Source organism: Coptis chinensis, chromosome 8 (genome assembly GCF_015680905.1).
Source record: "Coptis chinensis isolate HL-2020 chromosome 8, ASM1568090v1, whole genome shotgun sequence".
NCBI lineage: Eukaryota > Viridiplantae > Streptophyta > Magnoliopsida > Ranunculales > Ranunculaceae > Coptis > Coptis chinensis.
In genome coordinates, this window is record NC_141463.1 from 87,455,063 (window position 1) to 87,482,484 (window position 27,422).

Below are 27,422 nucleotides of genomic sequence, written 5' to 3' on the forward strand. Positions count from 1 at the left end.
TGGCGGGTCAATCCTTAAATGACCCAAAAGCCTTTTTTTCCAATCCAAACCAGCTAATTTCGTGTCGGATTCGTATCGGGTTAGCGGGTCGTGTACAAAACTGTCACCCCTACTCCTGAGTCATGACCATAGTTCAATATATTGAAAATGGCGGAATTCTGGAAACTCTAAAAACCGAAATTCCGTTCGGCATGTCACCACTAACCAGACGGGTCGAAATGTGCTACAAGGTCTGAAATATCATAATTAATTAAAATGACCAATCTGGAGTTCTGGACCGTTGGACTTTGAGATTAGTATATTGTCATCCTTTATCATCAGTGTTAATAAGTTAAGACACAACAACAATGGTGGTTTGTGGAGGCCACTATGGATTTTGCAAAACCACCATGAAAAAAACATAAAAGATGGGAAAAATAAGTTGGAGACGATTTTGGATGTCTTTTCCTTAATTATCTTTTTCTTCCTCAATGGTTTTTTAAGTTTATAAATCTAGGTTTAGTTAAAATTCGTCAAATACTCAAATCACAGTTTGTTTAGGTGGTGGTGATGCTCTTTTCGCCGGAAAATTCGGTTTTCCAAACATATCGAATCACTTCGTTCCAATTCCGTTTTAATTTTTTTTTAAATCAAAATATTTGGAGGAATTCCGATACCGTTCGAAATCATGAACTATGGTCATGTGTCATGACTCATGACTACATTGTCCATCGACTGTTCGAAATCATGAATTATGGAAATTATCTTTCTGTTACATAAAACAACGAGGGCCGGATCAAAAGGTAACAATTGTGAGCCAACAACGGTAGAAGTAACCACCCAAGAAGGTATTTGTACAAATGACTGGAGATAAAATTGCATGTGACCAAACGTAGAAAATTTTATCTGTGGTTTCATTTTCACACAATCATAACAACATCATGCTCAAAATTGTCAACACTACGTATCCAAAATTCCAAATATCGTCGGGAGGGGGGGGGGGGGAACTCAATGAATTAGCTTAGACAACTGAAAAGGTAAGCTGGTCACCCATTCAGTGTGACCCGGTTGAACTCATTCACCAAGTTGGTTTTCCTTGTTTACAGCACATGATCTGATGACGGATGACCACAAAGAGTAATTAAAGATGGTTTACAAATTATACATACTGTGCAACGTCTGAAGTTGTAATACTGTATATCGAATACATGTATTTGTAATTCTGCCCACAAGAGTTCCGAGATCAGCGGTTGGCCATGAAAATATTGAAGTCGAGTAAAAAAGAGGAAAATAAAAGGGACGATAGATTTATTTTCATACCAGTACCAATTTTCCATGACTCCAACATTAACATAGATGATTCAGGCCATTCCTAGATCTTCAACAAGTCAACAACCGTAACATGAAGATCATCGCTCATGTACGTACATGTGATCCAACCATAGAAACAAAGCTAATTGACCAACAGAACACAACCATAGAAACAAAGCTAATTGACCAACAGAAACAAAGCTAAGTAACTGGAGCGGCGCATATAAAGGCCAAGATGTGGAGATAGATAATGGTGAAGCAAGGATGCAGGAAGAGAGAATTGGTAACAAAAATATCTGTTTGAATATATGAAAAAGATCAGATGACAGGAGGTGAGATGAAACATTGTTGGAGAAAGTAGATTCTCTTTCTAGTGATCTTGTGGAGGAAACAACCGTACTGGAAAATCAGGAAGATAGATAGACAACTGAACAAAAGAAATGCTGAAAAGGCAAAGCTGTTCTCATTGTCTGTTGCCATATTGATTTAGTTTTGTGTCTGTTATGTTGTTTCCCCTTTTTTATTTCTAGCCAGTAGTACGGAATACATAATTTTCATACTCACGTCTGCTGTATATATAGGTCTTGGAAAGTATTAAAGACATTGAAAATTTTCTTGAAGAGAGGAATGCCGCTGTTCAAAATCCGAGGATGGAGTAGCTGAACTGAAAAAGAGATTTGAGGATCTCTCCAAGAATTAGGTGGGTATAAAACAAGTTCCTTGTGCGTGTTTTAATATGTTGCTTCAGTGTAACTTGACATTATTTTTCCATCTCTTGCATATGGAATAGTGCAGTTCTATGATGAAACAGCCTTCAAAGGAAATGATGTCATTACTGTTTAGTACTGAAACGGTATCTTAGCTGGTAAGAGCAACGGGGATAAGGAGAAGTGCCTTGAAGATTAATTTGGTGATGCAAAAACTGCAGGTGGGAGTGCTGAAACAGATCTGAAGCAGCTCAAAGCTAAAATAAGTGGTTGTAAAAAAGAGTAATCTGACAGAAAGAAGAAGTTGATGCCAAAGCGTGAAGAATCCATGTCGGTGAGAATGAGCTTAATATTAGAAGAAAGGATGTTGAAAATGTTAAAAGTTTCACTGACGTCTGTTCCCTACGAAGAGAGTCAGCTGGAAGCTCTTCAAAGGTTCATCACTTTTTTACTAAATATGAACCAATCAAACAACTTCTCTAGAAACATTTTTTCATATGTATTCTGAATGGATCTTTTACGTAGCTCTGAGTAATCTATATCAGGATTGTGAAGTGGAGTTAGAGGTGGTGCAGAAGTTGAGGGATGAGTTTGTATTCTTTCTGGACAGTCCGCATAAATGTACAGTTCACATACTGAGATCCTGTTGACAATTTTGATAGATAAAAAGTGAAGGGTTTGGTTTCAAAATTCATCAAAGTGAAGGATAGTTACACAACAACACTTTGGAGGTTTGTTTTGCGGGTGACCCTAGTCATCAATTCCGTTTTCCATTTCGTATTTATAATCAAAATAGTTTTAGTGATGATACTTGTTTGTCACACCCTTAGTTCCTTGAAGATTGCAGCTAGCTGGGGGCAAGTTTTGTAACGCTGTTGTTTGAAACTTACTGGAAAGAAACCGCTGAAAAGTGGAGATCTTCGGAGAAGGTTGGCAATCATCCAATTGAACAAAATGCAATCTGATGCTGTTCCTCCAAGAGTCCAACAAGCTGCTGTTAGATTGGTCAGTGTCATTTCATCTACTGAATTTCACTTTAAATTCTTGCATGCCCTCTAGCTGACATATGTGCCTGTTTTCAGCTGGTGATGGTAATGTAGAATTGGCACATTCTTTGCTTTTTTTCGGAGGAGGATTTGAAGGTACCTTGCAGTAATGGATTACCAACATGCTCCATTCAGAGAACACATTGAGACCACGGACTACCCATGTATTAGTTATAGCTGATATGATGCCAGGAAAATTGATTCCCATTATCCCATATAGTTTTGCTTACCGTAAAGAAAATTGCAATTGATTTCCAATAAAGTTTTACTTACAAATAGAGAAAGTTGCCAAAGAGCCACCAATTAAAATTGCAATTGATTTCCAATAAAGTTTTGCTTACAATAGAGAAAGTTGCCAAAGAGCGATCAATTTATTGTTAGAAACTTGCCCTGGGATTCTCTAAATCCGATGAATATCTGTTCATGATTTTGCTGCCTTAATTGATAAAACATTCCTCGTATATGTTCTATGTTAATAAATTAAATTTAATGGAAATTTAATGAAAACATACAGCTCTCAATTTATTTAAGAATATCGAACCAAGACCAAATATTGAATCGTACCAAATCAAAAGACTTAAATGGCTCCAATGGCTTTGATCAGTACCTTTACATTGTTGTGGTTGTTGGTTTTTTTTCTCAGTTTGAGTTGCAATGGAATTCATGGAGGAAGGACTATATCTAAAGAAGACGACTTGGTGCTGGAGAGACAACTCAAGAGTCTCAATAAGCCCTCCGTCAAAACAATTAAGGTTTGCCTTTTTCTTTTTTGTATTTCACCATTTTCATTTTACCTCATTGTACGCCATGGTCTATTTTGTCTCTAATGTCATACATGATTCCTGTCTACATGCTTTATACTTTTCCATTTTTCTAAATTAAATTATTGAAAAAGATTATTTAAAGTATTTATCTTTTCCGTGATTGGGACAAATGATGAATTTATCGGCGAACATTCTTTTTGTGGTGCTTCAAGACTCCAAATTGATTTGTTTATACGCGGAGTTCTTGTTATAGGATGATCTCGGTGGCATCGATGTTGTAAGAAAAATAGTTTTGAAATTTCGAACCTAACAAATCTATCTTGAAGTTTTTCAGCAACTTTAATGTGTTTAGTTCTTGTTCAAATTTACAGAGAGCTTTAATTTCCTTTTCCTCCTTTCGGTTAAGTAGCACTATATTGAATAGGACCTACTTTTTCCATGTTAATCTTGTTGAAGCCCTGTGCTGACACACACACATACACATACACATACAGTGTAACAAAAAGAAGTTCCTCTTAAAATACATTCCGACTACATAAACTCCCAGACTGACGCAGGTACACATATATGCCCTCATTTGTCTTTTGAAACAAAATATGCGACGTTGACAAATATATTTATAATTGTATTCCAGACCATTGTGGGCGACATCTATAATTGTATTGACATCCAAAAGCAGCCATCTTTGGATCATACATTGCTTCAAAATCATGGCATTCAGGTATCTCCATTTCTTGTCATTGTAGTTATCCCTTTTTTATATATATAATGAGCTGTATTTTTTTTTTGGAGTAGTTCTCCATGGTTGGTAGATCACATCTACAATAGATTAGCTCTTAACTAATCTCGTAACCGGCGTGATAAAAACCATAGTATATATATGAACATATTATATTAGTTATTATACATTGCCAAATTCATTAAATTGTTATACTTTTACAGATGAGCCCTACTTCTAGTCCACGACGAATGTCTAGTGAAACCCTGTCAGTGGATACACACTTAAAGATTGCTAAAGAAAATCTTATAACTGTAGATTGCCCTGAAGGAAGTCCCCATTCGAAGGATTGTAAAAGAAGATCTAATAAGAGCCAAGACTTTCAGTGAATCGTATGTTACTAATGTACATCAGCCAACACAAATTACACCACTTGCTCCTGGTGAACATGTAAGTTTTGTTACTAGTATTTTTTTTATTTGGTAATACTCAATAATGTTAATTGGATCACCAGAAGGTTTATTAAATCTATAGATATCTTTTATATATATATATATATACAGTTTTGCTCTAGTCAGGACTTCTCGGAGAAAAAAACTTCCAGACCAAACAAATTCACGTGACTTTTTTTCTCTCTTCTTTCTCTCCACTTTTTTCTCCAACCCCACTCTTTCTCTCTCCTCTCTCTCTTTCTACTTTATTGATTTTCTTTGACCCCACACACTCTCTTTCTCTCTCTCCTCTCTATCATTTCTGACCAGGCACTCTCTCACACATTAAATAAATAGTTTAGACTTTTCTCCCTCATTTCACTCTTTTTTCCCTTTCTCCTTCAATCCCAGCAACCCAATCTCCCTTTCTCCTCGATCTCTCAAATCTCCCTGATCTCCTAATACCTAGGACATGCTGAAATCAATTTTGTAAAATCTTATATATCGGATCTTGCTGATATATGGATCCCTCTTCAAGGAAAATTAGCTCAAGTATGCCAATCTAAGTCCCGCGTATTAACTGGTGTTGACCGCGTCCGACGCGACGCTGGCGTCCATGCCGTCCGTCTCCGATGTGGACACAACCCATGGGTTGGTGCGTCCGTTTTTTAGAGGTAAGGATCTGAACAACTATAGGACAAGTAAAGCATATATGAAATTAATTCATAGCCTCGGACCCGGGTAAGAGTTGTGCATGAGGTGAGGCTTATCTCTAAATGAATTTTACCGATGTAAATTGACCTCAATGGTGAAGTCTTGGAGTCATGCAAACACAATATGTCTAGTTTACTTCTTTATTTAATTACCTTGGCGTCCATTCATCGAGCCCCGTGCGAGGGGTTGTTCTCGAAGTCCGGTATCCGCGCAATATCTTTGCATTACAAAGTCCCTTATTTCAGGTAATGAAATAGATAGCTTCAGCGTAAGTCGCGAGAACTAAAACCGCAGTTTCACTATAAAGATGTCTATACTTACACTATGAAGTGTTTCCCGGAAGACCATTAAGAGATGGGAAGGCCTCCCCGTCAATGAGAATACCTTACTTGTTGCTGCGGGGAGAGATTATTCTTTTAAGGAAACTTGGAAAGGATGGAAATAGTGCTAGCTTGATTATTTGTCGAAAAAAATTAATTTCCCATATTTAGTACCTCAAGTAGCATTCCTAATTTTCTTTTCGGACATATTTAGGCTTTCTGCGATTCTCCGTAAGGAAAGAAGTTTATGTAAGATAGAGCGCAAGCGGAGGAAGAAATTTGGGCAACAAAATACAATCGTAAGAGGAATAATTTGCTTTACCGCTATTGATGGGGTAATTCCTTTCTCTTCCAACCTTATCTTTGCATTCCTTATTAAGCTTAACCTCTCATGCAAATCGTAGGCAATCTTAGAGTTCTCGAAAGTACTTTCAACCGGTGCTTTTGAAAGCATGCGGCAACAAGAAAAATCCGTAAAGTTCATTCCTAAGACATAAATGGTTCTGACTTTTGGTAATAAACCTCTTGGTCCAAGTATCTAGTCTATAGATAGAACATTGAAATAAGTGCTTCATTTTAAGAGAAATTAGGAAGAATATAACACATCAACAAACACTCTACAGAGTCGGATCCAAATCTACTTATGAGTTATGACTTTATGAGCGACAATCCAAGCATCATCTTCTTTTTCATTACGCTTTTTCTTAATTAATAACCGCATGATTAAAGGCAGTAGTAACTTTTGGTAAATCAGCATGTTGGAGGTATCTTGTTTAGTTTGAAAAATATGCATGTCCATAACAAAGCATACATAAACCCCATAAAATGACAGGTGAGAGTTCAACACATTAGTGTCACCAAGGAATGACCCAAAGATACGATATAACAATCGTGCTTTAGTGTGCCCACATGCATTCTTAAAAGGTGGGAAACAAAATTAATGCGAATTAGAGAAATTAAAAAAAATGGAGTGACCCCGCTACAAGTTTCTTGGTGTCTAAACTGTCTAGTAAAGGTAATGGAATTACGCTCATTGGTGACATTCTGTTAGTGGAGTTCTTCAGCCGGACTACAAACTATCATGATTATAACTTACTGAAAAGCTACCACCATCATGGAGAAAAGTTGGGACCATATAGTGGCGGAACGGCACATTGGCGAAATTACTTACAGGTGTGATCGCAAGATCTGCAAAGCTAAACCTCTACTCCATCCCAAAAGTGGGGGTTCTGGTTGTATCTTTCACTCATTAAATTAACTATTCTAGTCAATTAAGAGATAAAGGCCACTCTAATTCCACCTCAATAGAAATCATAAGTTTTTTACATTGTTTAGAATTATCTGTTACCAATGAAAACCAAAGCCTCACCTGACGTATCCACCAATACACGTAAGTAGAAAATGAAAAGCAGGTTGTCACTTGTCGCTTGTTACTATCCTACATTTTATATTTGTGTGAATTCTGAAGCTATGAAAGTGATGACAAGCACCTTGTAATTTCCAAGTGTAAAGTTCCCTGACCACTTTCGAAGCAGGCAGGGGAGCTCTGCTTTCTGGCCCGAACCTGCAGTTGGCACCCTTGATCGCCCAAATAGAAATAATGCTTGGAGCGCACGGACGAGGGAAAAGGTGTGCTTTACTTCCATAAATTCCTTGCATTTCTATTTACACTTGAGGCAAATATGTAGGGAGTCATTTTTCTGTGCATTCTTAGTGAACTGCAGTCTACATTGGATTTCATTGTTATAGTCAATTTCTTGCAATTCTTACTACGAAACCCTTCTCTAATCTCTGTGTTCTCTGTTGCATAACCAGTATGCGTTTTGATACATCTGACTTCACATACAAACCGTCTGAATCAAATATGTACCAACGAATGGAAGGACGGGTACCACGAGCCAGTCACTTGTACCATAATGTGATTTTCATTGATGTTCTATGAACAGACGACTTTTACCATAATGTGATTTTTATTGATGTTCTATGAATCTAATGTGATATCATATGGTGCGGACCAAAGCGAGACTTGATTTAAAACAGGTTTTCTTTGGATTTTTGTGTGTAAACTACTAAATTGTGGTGATGTCAAACGGTGTATTTTCTTTGTTCTTGAAATTTTCTTTCTTTTGAGAGTGGATAGAATGATACTTGTTGGGGAGCTTTAATTTATTTCACGAGTAATGTTGGATTGAGTTAGATCTTAGACACTAGGATTGTGATATGCCCGACTTGTGGCCTATAACTTCGGATATGGCGATATGATTATATGACAGGTTAAGGAGAAATTTGGCAATTTCGGGGTATACTTACTATAGAGTTGTGATGATCACTAAGCGGGGATAACTTTTACGGACTTCTGTTCTTGGGGAAAGAGGGGTTTATTGTTTCAAAAGCCTTTGCATTCTTTATTCTTTGTTGATTGCACAAACAAAAAAATCACTAACTTTCACTAGATCACACAAAAAACAATAATAAAACTTTTAATAGATTAACTTCACCCGTATCAGTTGCTGGTGTGTGTGTGTGTGTCCTGCGTTTTGAAATGCGTTCAAATTTACCAAGGCTTTGAAGGAGTTGGGGAAAAGGTGTGGGACTACAACTGTACTCTTGGTGTGGAACTTTTTGTGACAACCAATTTGTGCTGTCAGAAACTTATGTTAGAAACAGTGGAACAAGGAAACAATGAATAGTCCTTTGGTTGGAAACTTGAATAAAATTCTTTAACAAACTTGTCTGAGAGAACTAGTGAATGTCATTAAAAGTTAGAAGTTTAAAAATTCATTAGCTTTAAAAAAATAAAATAGAAACACCTCAATTCATATACTAAAGAACGATTGCTAATTCTAGTTACGAACCCCATTTAATTTACTGAAGAAAAAAAAACTACTAACTCCATTTCACAAATGGATAGAGCCACCAGTTCACTATATGGTCCACTCAAGGCAAGCGTTCAACTTCTGTAGAGGTTGACGAGTTACCACCATCATCAGCCGGACTTTGAGTGCCAGTTGAACCTATAACATCCAATATTAAGCTCAGTACAAATAAAAATAAAAGAGTGCATTATTAAATAAAAATAGTAAGCAATCGAAAATTACCAATCAACTTCGGACAGTTTCTTTTGTCATGTGATTGCCCAGTAAGTCCACATCCATTACAACGCCTTAGTTGACTTGCTTGAACCTGTGCCTTCTCTTTTCCCCCTTGTAATCTATGTTTTCCACTGCCTTTTGCTTTAACAAGATTAGGCTCATTCAAAGTCACATGTCGATCGTTTTTACGTTGGAGAAATTCCAACTCCTTTAATAGCTTGACACTTCCTTAATCTTTTCATGTACCACTTTCAAATGTTCTTCATATACTTCACTTGCCTCTTCACAAGCTACAGCGTCATCAAGTACCCTTGAAGTAAGATGAGATAATTTTGTGTGCCTCAACAACATAAAGTCATTGTTACTATTTTCTTTCACCTCTTTCCCACCATCTGATATTATTTCTTCCAATTTTGTGTCTTTCTTCCATCTACTCAGTATATAAGCATCCGGCAAGTAAACAATTTGACTAACTTTCAAGTAAGCCAAAATGTGTCTACAAGGAATTCCTTCAAATTCAAATTTCTTGCAGCTACATGTAGCAAAATTTAGAGCCATATCATATACAATTTCCCGCGGTCTAGAATCTCTTGCACTTGGCCTTTTCACCATGTAGACAACCTGCTTTTCATTTTCTACCGAACTTTCAATAAAATACTCCAAACTCTCCCACAACTCATTATGAAATCTAATCAAAATAGACAATGTATAAATATCTGCCATCTGCTTCTCCATAGAAATTGGGGTTTTCATCACGGGTCGCTCATTGCTATCAACATGATCAGCTTGCAATTCTTTATGACGCTAGTATTCAAGTGCCCTATTAAATCGCGTAACAAATTCATTTAAAGAATTTTTTTTAGAGACATACCTCTTGAAAAATGCATGTGAACTTTCCGCCCGTTGACTACTTGACATGCCGGCAGCGAAAATGTGTTTCACAAATGATGGAACCCACCTGGACCGCATACCATACAATGCAGCTAACCAAGTGTTATCTTTTAGTTCGCTCTTCCCTATTGTTTCTTGCCACATTGCCTCAAACTCTTCCCCAGACTCTGTATTCCAAATGCATTTTTGAAACGCAGTATAGTGATCTCTATAAATGATTGCATCTAATTTTTCAGAAAACTTGTTCAGAATATGCCAAATGCAGTACCGGTGATATGTATTTGGAAGAGCTTGAGCAATAGCTTTTGACATAGAAGGGTCTTGATTGGTGATAATCATTTTGGGAGGGGCAACTGACATTACTTCCATCCATTTTTGGAGTAGCCAAATGAATGATTCTGTCGTCTCGTCACACATGAATGCACAACCAAATATTACAGTCTGACTATGTTTATTCACCCCTACAAATGGTGCAAATATCATACCATATTTATTGGTTTTGTAAGTTGTATCAAACACTGCTACATCACCGTAAAGCTTGTACGCCCTTATTGCCTTTGCATCAGCCTAGAAACAATGAGTTAACCTATTTTCTTCGTCGATCTCAGTTTTAAAAGAAAATGAAGAATTTTTTTCTTGCTCTGACAAAAAATATTCCATCAATATCTCTGCATCATGCCCATCTACTAAGCTCTTTGAATCTCTAACAAAATTTCTAAGGTTTTTTTCTGTACAACCAATATTTTCTATTCCACCCGCTTCCATTGAAAGAATACTAATTTGCTGGTTTATAGGTATATTAGCAGATGATAAAAGATTAGACAATGACTTTTTTGTATCAGATATGCCACGGTGAGATCTCAACAGATGTACTTTATGAGGGGTTGAAAGTGAGTGGTTGTGGACCTCGATAAATTGGCTGACGCTGTAACCCGACTTCAATTTATTCTTCAAAACTGACAATTTTGCCTTGCAACCCTCACGAACAATCCCCCGTCGCCTTTTCTTTTTTTTCTCTCTTATTTTTCTGTTTAGGTTTCCCTTCTTTGAAACAACAGTACTCCTTCCTAGTTATTTCATTGCCTTCTTTATCCTTCTTAGTAGAATTACTTCGTATACTAAATCCAGCCACTTTTGCATAAGTATTGTAAAATTCATAAGTTTCATCCAAAGAGTGAAATTCTTGTCCTATTTTCGGTTTGCAATCTTCTTTTACTTCAGGCATATAAACCATATCAGACTGTTCTTCTTCATCTGAGTCCAAATGTTCAAACTCCATATCCATTCAATAGATGCTACACATATCAATTTCAAAATATGAGCAACATTATAATTAGTTGGCATTTAATAATAATTCTTAAGAAATTAAATGTATATAAATTGAGCATACCACCCAATATGTTAAAAACGGAATATAATTAATTAACATTTAATAATAAAAATTTGAGAAAAAAAAACGGGGAAAAAATTGAGCTTACTTGTGTCTTGATCTTTGAAAAGCAATAGTATAGTGTTGACTATTTTGTTCCACGTTGGAACACTAAAAAAAAAGTAAAAAGTGTGGTGGTGATATTGAGGTGAGAGTGTGAAGGTGGGGTAAGTTGGGAAGTGTCGAAAAAGAAATTAAAAGATAGAGAGGAGAGAGGCGTGAGAGAAAAAATTGAGGAGAATGAAAAAGGCACGTGAAAATTGTTTGATAAAGTGGAGAGAGAAAGAGAGTGTGTGGGGTCAAAGAAAATCAATAAAATAAAAAAAGGAGAGAGAAAATGTGGGGTTGGAGAAAAAAGTGGAGAGAAAGGAGAGAGAAAAAAAGTACGTGAAATTGTTTGATAAAGTGGAGAGAGAGAAAGAGAGTGTGTGGGGTCAAAGAAAATCAATAAAATAAAAAAAGAGGAGAGAGAAAATGTGGGGTTGGAGAAAAAATTGGAGAGAAAGGAGAGAGAAAAAAAAGTACGTAAAATTGTTTGATAAAGTGGAGAGAGAGAAAGAGAGTGTGTGGGGTCAAAGAAAATCAATAAAGTAAAGAGAGAGGAGAGATGAAAGAGTGGGGTTGGAGAAAAAAGTGGAGAGAAATGAGAGAGAAAAAAAGTCACGTGAATTTGTTTGGTCCGGAAGTTTTTTTATCCGGGAAGTCCAGCAAAACTGTATATATACTAGAATTTAACCCGTGGCTATATCACTCAAGTCATTATGGATGTAAAAATTACATCTAGTCTTTGTGGAGGCGATAAAAAATTGCATATGTTTCCAAATAATCGTACAGAATTGATCTAACTTGAATGACATTTTCACAATACGAATGTATAGTAATGTTCTCAGCTTGGCGAGAGGCATCGTAATATTCCACCACTTCTCATGCCACTCATCACCCATTCTATGCTTCCCCCACTTTGTGCAGTTTTCTCCATATATAGTAGGCCACATTTCCAGTTGCTTTGCATGAGTTTGGCCTCTGTTCAAACTAAAATGACAATATGAAGAAGTTTATTGAAGAGTTTGGCCTCAAAGAAAAGGATGTCACTGAAAACCTTGAACAAAGAATGAATGTAAATAGTTATGCTTGTCGTAGTATGTTAATTACCTTCAAAATTAAGCTAATGATGCGGCATAATAAGATAATTCCACCGCAAGAAAAATATTAATAACTTTAGAAGTAATTTTGTATAAATTTTAAAGCTCAAAAGTTACGAAATATACCTTCTCTCAAACTAAAGCAGGACTTCAGGATACACGATATTAGTTGTGTGGTTTGAAGAATCAGGAGGGAGGATGACACTGATTCGTTTTGAAGAAGTGCATCTTGATAACGCCACATATAATTGACCATGGCTAAACACCGGGTTTCGCAAATCAATACCAACGTACTTAACAAACTGTCCTTGTGATTTGTTTATCGTCATTGCAAACGATAATCGAATTGGAAACTGTCGTCTGGTCATTTGAAATGGTATTTCATTGGTTGAAGGCGTTAATGATATTCTCGGGATAAAGCGTACATTCCCTGCTTTTTCTCCAGTTAAGATTAGAACTTGCACCACATGTGGCTTTGTGCACACAATCATCAGGCGGGTGCCGTTACAAAGTCCATCTGTTGGCGCTATATTTCTCAGCAACATTACTGGGCATCCCTTCTTGAGCGTAAGCTTGAATGGAGGCAACCCAGAAGGATCGAGTGAGTTCAAGTACTCTGTTGGATAGCTATTTGCGTTACCACTATCAACAACACTGGCAGCGCCTAACTTGTCAGCACCTAAGCAAACAATTTCTTCCCCAGGAAACGTATCTAGTGCATTAGCATTTATAGTGCTAACGTCATCGTTGCGTGCTGAAAGGATAGTCCGCTTGGTCAAATAATTTGGGTCAGCTTCATACTGCTCACTTAGATCGGGATATACATTATTTGGCAAGTCATGAAGACTGCTACAATTTTGAATCTCCGGCGGCAATTGAACACTTTCTTCGGTTTCATTCCAACCCGAAAATTTCAAATGAGCAGCATATGAGATGAGTGATTGTGTATAATTTAAAATGGTCGACCAAAAACATTATTTTTTTCAAGAAATTAAGTAATACCTCGATCAAGAAATTAGAGAACAACACGTTCTCTGGCAAGTCACTGTCTAATCTCATATTTTGCACCAAAGATAAAACATTGACGTGTTTCTAGAGCAAAGACCTTTTCAGTGATGCACCTACAATATCCTCATGTTCACCTTGTGGTACAACTGGCAGAATTTGTCGGAAGTCACCGCCTAGAACAACAATGATTCCACCAAATGGTCTTTCATTGTTACAAACATCCCGGAGTGAACGGTCGACTGCTTCAATACAAAACCTATGCTGCATCGAGACTTCATCCCAAATTATCAATTTTGTATCTTTAAACAGACCTGCTTGGAGTGAATCCTTTTTGAAGCCGCACATAGAGTTCTCCAACACATCAAAAGGAATAGAAAAAGTTGAATGAGCTGTTCTACCACCATCTAATAAAAGCGACGCAACACCAGATGAGGTAACTGCAATCACAATATGTCCTAGATGATGACATTTAGCTGCAATCGTATTATACACAAATGTCTTTCCTATACCTGCAGCTCCATTTAAGAAGAAAATTCCCCCTGCATTTTGCATGACTGAATCAACCACGGTATCAAACGCATGGCGTTGCTCATTGTTAAGACGATCAATGTTACGGTTGATTTGTTCATCTTGTAAATCAAACTGGAGTTGGCGTTGCTCCCAAATTAGTCTATTTCCAATCCCTTTGTTCCATTTTTTGAGTGGGCGTGGCATTGGAGGAAAGTTTTCTAGAGTTTTGTTTTTAGATTCCATGAGGAACTGCTCCAATAGATGCAACCCGTAATCTGTCACCTGAAGGAAAATTGTGTATTAATAATATAATATAGGCTACATGAAGGAGGCATTAATATAATATCTGTCACCTGCTCTTTTGATGGATTAGGAATGTTGAAGATAGTTCGTAATTTGTGCGCCAAGTCGTCGCATATACTTGTTGAAAATCTATCCCACAACAAATGTGGTTGCCTTTGGATTGCATTCAACGAGAATAATGCCGAACAATCTCCTTAGCTGATATCCAGTATTCATTATCGCCGCTTCTTCTAAACAATGTATCCACTCTCCATCATCTTCAAGAAGTCCACGTGCAACACATGCAGCCTTGAATGTTGGATGAGGAATACCTTCAAATTTGCGTAGATCCTCAAATGATGTTGGGCCCTTTACGATGGTCAATAGTAGACGCAAGTAAAACCTCTCTCCCTCGTTGGGCTTGGCAAAATACATCCTGCCAATAGCATAACCACTACTTCTTTTAGTCCATACCTTATCTGTTTTGTGCCGAACAAAATGCTCGGGAAATTCTTGGTAAGTATAGGGCCGAGCATCTGGATTTGAAGCACAACAGTCGAAGAATGCAGTGAGACTCGACTTTTGTTGTTTCGCCCTCTCAAGAATATTCTCCATCGGTTCCTTAGGGTTGAACACAACATGATGCATACCTGACAACAAATCATAACTTAATAGTATGGCATTCCAGTATAACTTAATAGTATATTGATGAAATTTGTTTAATTAGGTGTTAAATACCTGGCAAGTGAAGAGATAACCTTACAACAGTTGGAAACTCTTCATGTAAGGAAAACCCAAATAGCCGCCAAGTCGCTACGGTGGTCCAATATATCGGCATCAATGTCTTGTTTAATCTCATTTCGCCGTCCAACACCATTGTTGTTACGTCATTGCCCTTGTAGATGTACTTGTGGATGTATTTAACACATTGCAATCCCGCACACGCCGACATTAATGTGACAATTAAACATCCTCACCAACTGTGGATTATATGGGACAACGTTCCTATTGTCAACCTCTTTGTCTTTCATCATATAGACACGTCCCGTGTTGCGACGCATATAAAGTGGATAACCGTCTTTTTGTATGGTTGTCGCGTCTGTAAACTCATGTGGAAAATGCTTTGTGCACTTGCCATTTTCCATACACGGTGAGTTCATATTTTTAACACCACACGGTCCATGGATCATACAACTTTTTATTGTATCAAAGAGCAAGGGATCCTTATTCTGGTCGGGAAATTCTGCAGATATAATTCGATCAATTTGGGCTGCGGTACGAATTTTATCTTCATGCTTGAGGAAAAAGAGTGCATGCATGTACGGGAGGCCACGCTTCTGAAATTCAATGGTGTACACATGAGCTACTTCACGGCCAAATACATTTTTCTTCTTGATAAATTTCATTAAAGCTCTTCTCTTTCTCGCCGAAAACACGGGCAAGAACATCAGGTCGATCAAATGCATTTTGGTTCTCTAAAAGGGCTTCTTGCACTTCTGGCCAGTGAGGATTAGTTGTCATCGTAAGGAATATATCTGGATGCTTATTGTAACGTGTTATAGCCATCGAGTCTTGAAAGATCTCATACATGTACCTTGGACTTCCAATGAGCGATGATGGCAAAATAAACCGTGACCAACCGATCGGGGATCCGTATCCTCGCCTAAATCTGTCAAACTCATGTACACTTCAAAGACGAAGATCCTTTTGGTGGGTATAATGATAGTATAGCCGATTTTGCTCGATAGAAGCCCAAGCATCACGAAGCTCTGAAATAATTTTCCACCACGGAGTATTCTTTGAATATTGATGACGTTCAAACAAAGCGATATGCATAAAAGCGCCATCCGAGTCAATCGCCTCGAATCGTCGTCATTGACATCATAAAGTTTCATTTCGGTTGACCATCCAAGCTCACCCGAGGAAAAAACAAAGGATAATGCACGGGGGTAGATAAGCGGGATTACATTCATCAATCCGCTTCAGTGCATTACCTGATCTATAATGAAAATGATATCTCTTGTGCTTCTGATTTCAGTTCCATCCCCAGGTATAACAACTGCAATTTCATTTGCTGAAGGAAGATTGTATCGACGTCGGTTAGTAGATGTATTATAATGGAGATAAGCTGCCACGTCATTTTCCTCAGTTGTGCGAGCACTCAATATATCATATGCCTGACGAAATTTTTCAGCAAATCTATTACAATCCGACAGTGTACTCTGAATGACATCTAAAACATCACGTCTCAATTATGGATTTCGGCGATAACGCACATCAAGGGCATTGGCTGGGTCATAAACATAGAGTTGAGCATAAGTCGGATCTTTCTCAGGTTCTGGTAGTAACGATCCAATTTGATGGCGTAACTCACCATGAACGGTGAATGGAATAGGACCGCTACCGCTGAATATTCGGTCATCCGGTTGACAACCGAGACTGGTAAATGCATTAGCCAAGTTATACTGACGAAGATGTTGTCTAAAAGACCTGGCTTTGGCGTCACTACCATCATATAGATCTTGAATCGCATGAGTCAATGGACTAAGTAAAGGAAGACTGACTTTTCCTTGTTTGCAACACATCCCAAAAAGAGGTCTACTAAGCGATGAATTTGCAAGTCTTTCATCCATCCAGTGCAGTGCTTTACAGAAGGGACATGCCACATCCATCTTTCCAAGATAATGTCCGGAGTGAATATGCATATCAGTAGAAGATTCCTCTAGATGAGTCGTAACATTGCTAAAAATTGTTAAGTCGGGAAAGAAATAAAAAGTATGTCAGAGATAATATTTTGATCGAGAAAAAAAACAAACTAAAAAAAAATAGACAGATAAATGAACTTACGTGTGAGACACCGCTGGAATATTCTGAAAGTTTGATGCTAAGTTTCTCCTAGTCCGCTTCTTTTTAATTATAGTCAAATCATCATTGACTCTTTGCTTTCTTTTGCTCCTCACCCTAAAACTTGTTACTAAGGGGAATTCTCTTGATTCAGAAACACTAATAGGAAGTGGAGTAGTGACATTTAATGCCACATTTTGAGCTCGTTGTCTTTCTCTTCTTGTCCATTGTGCCAACGTTCGATCGGAAGACGCTTTTTGAGTGTGTTTCCTCAAGCTTGAGGCTGACGAATTAGCACTTTCGCGTTCTCTATCTCTTCATGTGCGTTGGGCTAACTTGCGGTTAGAAAGCTGGGAAGGTATGAAAACATTGGTTGGACTAAATTCAAGAGTTAATTGTGGAGGTGTGACGACAACCTCTTGAGCTGATTGGACTTGATGGTTCTATTGCAACTGTTTGTTGACAACCTGTATTTTGTATTTGATAAAACAATAAAGACATCACAAATTAACGTAACAAATATTGCATATGTTGTGAAAATATAATACATACCTTAGCATTGGTCGGACTAACAGTAATAGTTGACTGTGGAGGTGTCACCACCTCCCCATGAGCTGATTGGACTTGATGCGAACATTTTTCTAAGGTTGACGTATTAGCACTTATGCGCTCTCTCTCTCTTCTTGTGTGTTGGGCCAACTTGTGCCTAGAAAGTTGCGAAGGTAAGAAAGCATTGGTGGGACTGACTCCAAGAGTTAACTGTGAAGGTGTCACGACAATCTCTTGAGCTAATTGGACTTGGCGGTTCTCATGCAATTGTTTTTTAATAACCTGTACATCACAAAATTAGCGTATGACAGAAAACAAATATTGTATATATCAATATAATACATATATACCTTAGCATTAGGATTGGTTGGAATAACTGTAATAGTTGACTATGGATGAGGTGCGACCACTACCTCATGAGCTGATTGGACTTGATGTGAAGGTATTTCTGAGGTTGACGAATTAGCAGTTATGCGCTCTCTCTCCCTTCTTGTGCGTTGAGCCAACTTGCGCTTAAAAGGAGTAACACTAAGTAGAGTTGACCGTGGAGGTATCTCGACAACCTCATAAGCTGATTGGACTTGATGGTTTTTATGTAGCTGTTTGTTCATAACCTTTATTTTGTAATTGGTGAAAGGTTAAATACATTTAAAATTAACAATATTAACGTAAGCATAAAACAAACATTGTATAGATTGTGGAGTTTTACAATTCATGTAAGAATAAAAGAAAAAAAAACGTGAAAGAATAAAAGAAGATAAAAAAAACTTGAAAAAATACCTCAGCAAATGCAACACGATCACTGGTAGAAATAGTTTGTGTCTTATCCATGCTAAGGAGAAAATGGAAAACAATAAAATATTTATGAGAACATGACATACTAGAAAATATTGATAATTAATAACTTGTTGAGCAAAAAACAAAATAAATATGACTGCAAAGAGTTAAAGAAGACACTTTCACTGGTAGAAGATAACTGAATGTTAAAGATCAATGAACAACTTAAACCAAGAAATATTAGTTTTCTACTCAGCCAAATGAAGGCTAGAAGTTTTGGAAAATAACAAACTGAATAGAAATACACTCATTGTCAACCTTCACTCCTATGTTTACGGAATGCAAAGAATCCATGGGAATCATCATTCATACCATGCTAAGTTAAACGGTAAGTAATAGGGACCATGTGAGATGAACAGAATAATGAAACTTTCTAATTTAGTTTAGGCAGCAGTAAAATGTCGTTATAGGTGATGAGGTATTTGTCTATCAATTCAAGACTTCATCTACCATTGTGACTTATGACCTGTAAGTATCCTTCCTATATGAACTAAGAAAATGAGTATATACGGGAGATGTCTATATTACCAACCTTCATCCTTTAATCACCACATATATATTAATCACCTTTTCGACCTCAAAGGGTGTATTGTAAATCTAGACTCATCTTGTCATGTTAGCGACCAAGCTTAGTAATAAAGAGTTATTTTATTTGAAGTCAGAATCATACTTAATTAAATGTATTGCAGATTCACAGATACCAAACATATACAATGGATATAAAAAACCTAAAAATGCTGACTAAAAGAAAGTAGTGCCGAGTGGAAGGAGAAGGATACTTGATAAAAAAAAATCAAGAATTTCTTGTGCAGTGTTGTAAGATATCTGAAGTCAAGCCCCGTCCATTAGCTAAGAGAGAGGATCAAATTTAAGTCTCATACAGCAGTATAAAGGACAATGTGGCTCTATGCAACTTGGTCCATAAGCTCAGCATTAACCCCAGACTAAGAGTTAACGATAAAAAGGTGATATAATCAGCCCTACCTTACTCACAAACTTCCATTTATCTCATGAGTAAAACTATATCATATATGGGAATAAAATGGCTTATTAATGTTATTATGCTGTTATAGGCGCCATAAACTTACCTTAAGTCCATAAAGCTCGAGCAAGCACTTCATCTGCAAATCTTCACCTCTACTTTTAGCAACTCTATCTGTTTCAAAGTTATGTGTAACTTAGTCATTAGCATAGAATACATACATTAATGGCTGCAAAGATGACAAAGCTCGGTCTCCAAGACGTGGGCTGACAAAATTAAGGTCCTCCTGCAATCCTTTTAGTGGTGGATCATAAGAGTCGATGTACTGAACCAACCTGCAGTTGAAAAATGATAAAAAGGTGTGACAATTTTTATTTCTTAGGACACTGACAATTGAATAGCTTGTGAAATAAAACTAATCATCAGTAATCCAACGCAAAATTCATGCCTACCCACTCCCAAGTCTCAACCTTTCAATGTGAAGTGTCCGTGATTAAGTTTATTCACAGGACATGATTCTTACTTCAAATATATTCATTGATTGGCGTGATATCTCATGTATTCATTAGATACTAATAATGCATATGCATAAAAGTTTCATTCAAGATAACATAACAATATGAAAAGTAAGAAGACTTACCCATGGGAATATTGGCCCAGGGCTTTCAGACTCAGGCCTGATTCTTTCAATATAATCAGTAAAGTGCAAATACTGCTATTAACAATTGCACCACTGCTATTATCAATTGCATGTTTAGGAGGTGAAGGTTTAGTGTTAGAAACAGCAGCATTCGATGTATCTGTTACTTCAGGAGCAGAGGTTTTAGGCACCGAGAGATACTCTACATAAGGTTTAGAGGTGGTAACCTCGGTTGTTGTAGCAACCGCAGAGGTTGTGTTATTGGAAGTAGAATCGATGGTAGAAACTGCTGGACTATGTCTTTGATGTTGAAGGAACAGGTTCCGGTGATTGATTGGACTTGGGAGGAGATTCGGGTTCAAACTCGGTGAAATATAAACCTTAAGGCCAACCTCACCTTTTACAGATGAGAAAAGCCACTTCTTTTCTAGTTGGAACCGTTGCGAGCTTCTTCTCCCTTCTTAACTATATTAGAGCCATGAATTCTTACCTTTCCAAGAAAGTTGCGGCCCGTGAAATGACTTCCGATCGTTGTAAACGCAGACCTCAATGTTGTTTCGTGCAGACTTGTTGGGTCATCAAGGTTCAACAAAAGCTTACGGTTCCAAACGGTTGTTCAGTGCGAGACCGCTGAAGAAAGAAAGAGAGGTAGCAAGCTTGGTCTTCGTAGTATACCAAAGAGACCCCTTCGGACCGCCAAACGGAAACACTTTTATGTTACATTGTGGGACGCCAACTTTACATCAATATAATCAGTAATTGTATACACGGCTTAAAAGTGCAAATACCTCGATGGGGGCGCAGAGATCGCAAAAGAAAGAAAGAGAGGCAGCAAGCTTCAAAATAAACATAGACGAAGCGCATTTCGGGGGGCGGCAGAGAGGCTGTAGTAAAGAAAGAGAGGCAGCAAGCTTCAAAATAAACGAGACGGCTAAAGAACACCAATAGCAGGAGAAGTAGTACTAACAAAGAGCGACTAAAGTTGATGAATGTGCGTGGATATTTCGATGGGCAGGCGCAGAGACCTACAAAATATTTCGATGGGGCAGTAAAGAAAGAGAGGCAAGAAGCTTCAAAATAAACAGAGACGAAGCAGCAACACCAATAGCAGCAATACTAACATTAGCAGCTAAAGTTGATGAATGTGCGTGGACATTTGGAGGTCTATATAGAAGATGAGTGCGGGACTCTCTATTTCCTGGGACTCTCTATTATCCTAGGACTCTTCCGACTCTCTATTTCAAGTATTAATATATTACCTAGATTTTCTCTAGGACTCTCTATTATCCTAAGATTCTAGGATGTTGTTTTTTATGATTTCCAATTTTACTTATGCAGGGCTTGTGCTTTGTGTGGTGGATGGATAGATTTTACGTCAGTCTGGATAGATTTATATAGCCTTCCCGTGGATATATATCGAATGAAGATATGAGATATAATCCTGTGGATATATATCGGAATGAAGATATGAGATATAATTTAATATATATATCTATGAGCCGTCAGATGTACTGATTGTATTAACTGTTAGCTAAACAGAGACGAAGCAGCAACACCAATAGCAGCAGTACTAACATTAGCAGCTAAAGTTGATGAATGTGCGTGGACATTTGGAGGTCTATATAGAAGATGAGTGCGGGACTCTCTATTTCCTGGGACTCTCTATTATCCTAGGACTCTTCCTACTCTCTATTTCAAGTATTAATATATTACCTAGATTTTCTCTAGGACTCTCTATTATCCTAAGATTATCCTAAGATTCTAGGATGTTGTTTTTTATGATTTCCGATTTTACTTACGTAGGGCTTGTGCTTTGTGGTAATTGGATAGATTTTACGTCAGTCTGGATAGATTTATATAGCCTTCCCGTGGATATATATCCGAATGAAGATATGAGATATAATCCTGTGGATATATATCGGAATGAAGATATGAGATATAATTTAATATATATATCTATGAGATATAATTTAATATATATATCTATGAGCTGTCAGATGTACTGACTGTATTAACTGTTAGCCGTCAGATGTAGGCTTCACACAAAGAGGTTAAAGACCATAATATTATATTAGGGAAATTGAAAGGATTTCCCCAATTTGACAAGTCAATAGGAGTCAACCAACAGTTGTCGTCGGTTGATTTGGTCAAGGATCATGAATTGTCCTAAATACCCTTTTTTTCTCGTGGAAATTACTTAAATTAGCCATTGACACTGTTCAAAGCCCACAACTCAAAGCCCAAACTCGAAAAAACAAGTTAAAATACAACTAAAAATAAAACTATAATCAAAGTTTAAAAATCAATTACCTAATAAAATTATTCAAACAAAAACCAAATAAGAAAAATGAATTAAAATACCCAATAGGCACTACTGCATAATTGGATGTATTGCAATCTCGACTCTCAATGCACATGTACTCAGTGACTCATCAAGCGTATCAGTGACATCCAAGTTTACATTGCATCCAACAACTTCCAGCTTCCCCTTAAGCACAGTGAGCAATAGTTCATGATTTTGCTTAATTCAAAATCAGCCCTTTTTCTTTTTCTCCAGGATAAGGAATCGTGCACTTTAGGCTCCCTCATGCCTGGATGTCGGACAGATACATCTTTCGAGTAGTCTCCTCCAGCACCATAATCCTTTTCATCCTTTTGTCTGGCTTTATCATCTAAATCATTTTCTTCTTTCATTATTCCCCTCTTCATATCCTTTATGGCATGCAAATGAGCATGAGCAGGGGGGCAGCGATGATGAGCAGAGATCTGATCACCGTCCTAGGGAACCCCAGCGTTCTTCAGCAACCTGAACAAATGATTATCAATCAAATTACAGAGACATGAATAATGTCACTAGTGAGTTATATGGAAGGTGAGTTTAACTACCTCCTTGAGATTTCTCCCTTCACGAGCAGCTTGTTCTTGTGCACGTTTCAATGCTTTAATTCGCCAACTTGCACCACCATCTCCAACAACAGAGGAAGATCGACCAGAATTTGTCAGTCCTACATCATCTGGGTAACCACTCCCATCATCTTTAAAATACGGGTTCAATTCTCTAGGATTCGGTTTTTTCACCTGACAAAAAAAAAATCAACTTATACCTCTTTACAATTGATTGATTCCTATAAGCAAACTGGGGGTTGAGTGGTGATGGCATACCTCTTCAACTTGAGATCAACTTGTTTTTTCGAGTTTGGGCTTTGAGTTGTGGATTTTGAACAGTGTCAATGGCTAATTTCGTAATTTTCACAGAAAAAAGGTATTTAGGACAATTCATGATCCTTGACCAGTCAACTGACGGCAACTGTTGGTTGACTCCTATTGACTGTCAAATTGGGGGGGAAATCCTAATTTCAATTATTATGGGGGGTAATCCTAATTACAACTAATGCGGGGTATGTCAATATAACCCATATATATATTTTGTCCAAGCAATGACCTTTGCACAACTGCACAAATAACTTAAAATATAAACAAATAAATAATGAAAAATAAACTTATGTGTTTCTACATGGCCCTCTATGTAATTTGCTTGACCAAATCATTCTCATATCAGTGAAATTTTAAACTAAAATGTGGACTTGTGGAGTTCGAGTCTTTCAGATTCCAAACACACCCTTAGAGCATTTCTAGGCGGGCATCAAATTTTACGCATCCACAGAGAAACTAGAAAAAGGTGGGTAACCTCTTGGTCACATCGTAGCTGAATTTACCAAGGTCTGTGGATGTGGCGCGAAAATTTGTGTCACGCGGGTTTTGCTAAGCTCTTATATTTCACGATTGAGTACATGGGTACTCTGGCATTTTACATGTATTCTCCTGTAGATATTTTGCATATCCTAGATTAAATTAATAAATTTTAATGAAGAATTTTCATGGGATAAAAAAATTGTCCCCACTTAAACCAAAATGGGATATAGTACCGATTTGCGTCATGGACTTGGGCCACATCTTGGCCATGGGTGTGGGGTTTTTATTAGTCCGGGCCTCTAAGGTCTAAGGGAGGGGCTCTACTCCACCTCGAACATCATTCCATGTTGCTGCTAGATCCAACTCTCGAAGTTACACCCTCGAATCCTACAACAACATCCCTCCATGATCGATGATCGGGCCTCGGCCTCCATGGGATAACTGGGATAATAACTATTATTGTCCCCACTTAACCACCCATCGGGCTTGGGCCACATCTTGGCCATGGGTGTGGGGTTTTATCTTAAAAGGCCCGGTACTAGTTAGTGAGCTTCCCACTTTATCAACCCATGATGAACTCCTTTCTTGTTCAATGTGGGACTATTTTTTTTGGTCCACACACTCTAACAGAATTTTCATTAAAAAAAAAGGGAACCAAAATATTTTAAGGCCCTTTTTATTAACTGTGCTGGAAACACCTCCCCAGTCTGCAACATTGTTAAAAAAGAAATAAAGAAAAAAATAAACTTATGAGTTTATTTCAACTATTACATTGTTCTAGTTCAAGTTGCCAAGGAAAGTTTTTGTAACCAAACAAGTATGCTTGTTTGTTGGAAAACATTTTCATTATTTCTCCATTTTAAGTTTTTAAATTTTTTTCTTTTGTTTGAAGAAAAGTAGTTTAAACTTCTAAGTGTCTATGGAGCCTACTCTTTGTACTTTAGTGTGTATGAAACCAACTCTTTGTATTCTGCAGGCTGCAATTCTAAGATCAAAAGGTACGAAAACAGTTCACGGTATTTCGGGAATCATTTCCCTGCATAATCTTTCAAACTTAGTTAAACCTGGGCAGACTAGTTCGGCGCGTATGTGGATTGAAACCCGCTTAGGCAATAATAAAGTCACCAGCCTACAAACTGGATGGATGGTACGTAAATCATTCCCTCAGATCTTATATGTGAACTTGTTACTTGCTAGTACATTGTCATAAACTTGGTCAATTCATCAGATTGTAACACATTACGGATGTGTAACAGGTTTCGCCACAGTTTTATGGAGATACTAAAACCCGCTTATTTGTATTTTCCTTATTTAACTATGTAAGTATAGACGTATTTTTTTTTTCTTTTTTTCATATGTAAGTTTTCAACTTTAAATAAGTCCGTTCTCAACTTCTCAATATTTCCTTATTTTGCAGAACAAAGGTTGTTTCAATCTTCTTTGTAGCAACTTTGTTCAAATTGACCGAGAAAATCCAGTCGACATTGTGTTCAATGAAACATCAACATATGATGAAGTACCATATGTAATTCCAATCAATATCTATCAAGTAAGTTCCACTTCCAAATGCACTATTTTCATTTTAAGAAAAAAATTGTGATAAGTAGTATTTTCACTATTTTGAACGTTCCTGAAGTTACTCATCAATCATCATGCCTAATTCGGGAACTTTAATAGTGATTTGCTTATACGAAGTTACGAACCCGTAAATGCATTTCTGACTATATGTACCTATCAGTTATATGATCAACCATTATACTGTTCTCTTCTCCTAAAATTTGGTGCATCAAATTCTCTCTTTTTCTATTTTTCAATTCACAAGCATATGATTTTAACTTGTCATGGCAGGATAAAGTTACAAAAAATTGGTGGTTACAACTCAACAATGACGTAAATATTGGATATTGGCCATCAAGTTCAGTTCCTGACATGAAAAATGGTGCCTCATATGTTGCTTGGGGTGGGCTAGCACAAGGGTTCACATATGTAACAAGTCCACCGTTAGGGAATAGCAATAAGCCGGATCCAGATGAACCTGATGTTACGGAGGTAGCATATATTCGTTTGCTCCAGTTATCCGATTCATCTTATTGGTTGAATATAAGCGAAGACGATGTAGAAGTATATGCAGACGTTTTTAGATGTTATGAAATTGGGTATATGAAATATCTAGGGAAAGCCATTGGACATGAAATTGTCTATGGTGGACCTGGAGGAGAGTGCGGGAATTAAGACTCAGCTTTTTTTGCTCGAGTAAATAGTTAGTTAAGAAAATCTCAATTGAAATTTTCTAATATTTTGTTTTTCCCTTCATATGCATGTAATATTGAAATTTTCAATACATTATGAGTCCGGATTCAGTGAGGGTAACCGCACAAGTTAACTTGTGTGGGCGCAACTAATCTCATTAGATTAACTTTGAGATTAAAATTAGATAACAGTGATTAATACCGTTTTCTATTACGTTAGCTGTCAAAATCTTTTATTTAAGTAACTAAATCTAAACCAATGGACACAAATCCAAAATCCAAAAGAGAGCCCGCGAAAAACTCATCTTCTTCTCTCCTATTGTGCTCCTGAACTACTTGTGTGACAACCAAATCGACTCAAAAAATTGAAGTATGGAGGAGTTCACATTCAAATGTTTAGTGATAATTTTGTTTAAAGATTAAGTTTACTGATAATTTGGTTTTAATTAAATGCAGGCTAGAGCAATCATATACCATGCAAGGAGAGAAACTGATGAAAAGTTGAAAAGTTCACATGATTCTCATTCAGAACCTGGATCACCATACCTTCAATCAATCTCAACTGCATAGTCCAAATGGCATGCTTATGAAGAAGTCTCTTCAAAGTTTCCTTCAGAAGAGAAAAAATAGAATCAAATCAACTAATTCTCCTAACCAGAGATAGCTATCTGCATCTTCGTTTTGGCGGGTCATCTTTTTTTTTCTCTAATGGGATTGTACGTTGTTTAGGCTAGAACCTGATGCCTATGGAATGAGAATCTTGGAGAGCTTCTTCATAGCACCCATTAGTTGTTGTTGTTGTTTGTTTGTATCTGATGAACACCCATTAGTTGTTCTAGTTCAGGGCTATGTATCATTGAAACTTTATAATTGGGAAGATTTCCCCCCTTAATACTACCCCCATTTAAATTGGTTTGAATGGTTAGTAGGTAGAAATTTTCAGCAAAATTATCTTGTTTATTAAGCAGTTGGGATTTTGATTGATACGTCTTTTAGACGCGTGTACACACTTCTATGCAAGAAAAATAAAGATGTGGCAATGGGGGCGGGGAATGCAAAAACGGGGTCTGGTGTGCATAGCTTGTAGTTTACGAAATCAATTTGTCGGCTCATTTGTTAGTTACATGGGTTCAATAGGAGGGAAGAAGATGAGTTTTTGGGCGGGCTCTCTTTTGAATTTTGGATTTGTGTCCATTGGTAATAGAAAACGGTGTTAATCACTCGTTATCTAATCGTAATCTCAAAGTTAATCTAATGGGATTAGTTGCGCCCACACAAGTTGAC

General features: G+C 37.3%; 3 protein-coding genes and 1 long non-coding RNA gene across 4 annotated transcripts; 1 reads left to right on the forward strand and 3 right to left on the reverse strand.

Moving 5' to 3' along the window:
• Positions 1-686: 686 nt before the first annotated feature.
• LOC147483914 (uncharacterized) lies at positions 687-26,121 on the forward strand. The gene is made up of 12 exons (XM_086576750.1): positions 687-1,990; positions 2,081-2,432; positions 2,523-2,728; positions 2,828-3,002; positions 3,080-3,139; positions 3,687-3,795; positions 4,442-4,528; positions 4,750-4,975; positions 24,866-25,036; positions 25,146-25,208; positions 25,307-25,438; positions 25,738-26,121. The coding sequence occupies exons 9-12, from the start codon at positions 24,977-24,979 to the stop codon at positions 26,119-26,121; spliced, it is 639 nt and encodes a 212-aa protein (XP_086432876.1). The 5' UTR covers positions 687-1,990; positions 2,081-2,432; positions 2,523-2,728; positions 2,828-3,002; positions 3,080-3,139; positions 3,687-3,795; positions 4,442-4,528; positions 4,750-4,975; positions 24,866-24,976.
• Positions 8,928-10,333, reverse strand: LOC147483915 (protein FAR1-RELATED SEQUENCE 5-like). Its single transcript, XM_086579676.1, has 4 exons — positions 9,954-10,333; positions 9,362-9,770; positions 9,089-9,290; positions 8,928-9,004 (listed from the first exon to the last, which is right to left on the reverse strand). Exons 1-4 carry the CDS (start codon positions 10,331-10,333, stop codon positions 8,928-8,930), a joined length of 1,068 nt encoding a protein of 355 aa, XP_086435802.1.
• On the reverse strand, positions 13,637-15,910 carry LOC147483916 (uncharacterized). Its single transcript, XM_086579678.1, has 3 exons — positions 15,727-15,910; positions 14,519-14,994; positions 13,637-14,344 (listed from the first exon to the last, which is right to left on the reverse strand). Exons 1-3 carry the CDS (start codon positions 15,908-15,910, stop codon positions 13,637-13,639), a joined length of 1,368 nt encoding a protein of 455 aa, XP_086435804.1.
• Positions 22,373-23,388, reverse strand: LOC147483917 (uncharacterized). The gene is made up of 3 exons (XR_015206311.1): positions 23,359-23,388; positions 23,083-23,274; positions 22,373-23,002 (listed from the first exon to the last, which is right to left on the reverse strand). It is a non-coding gene; the product is annotated as an uncharacterized LOC147483917 (long non-coding RNA).
• Positions 26,122-27,422: the final 1,301 nt, after the last annotated feature.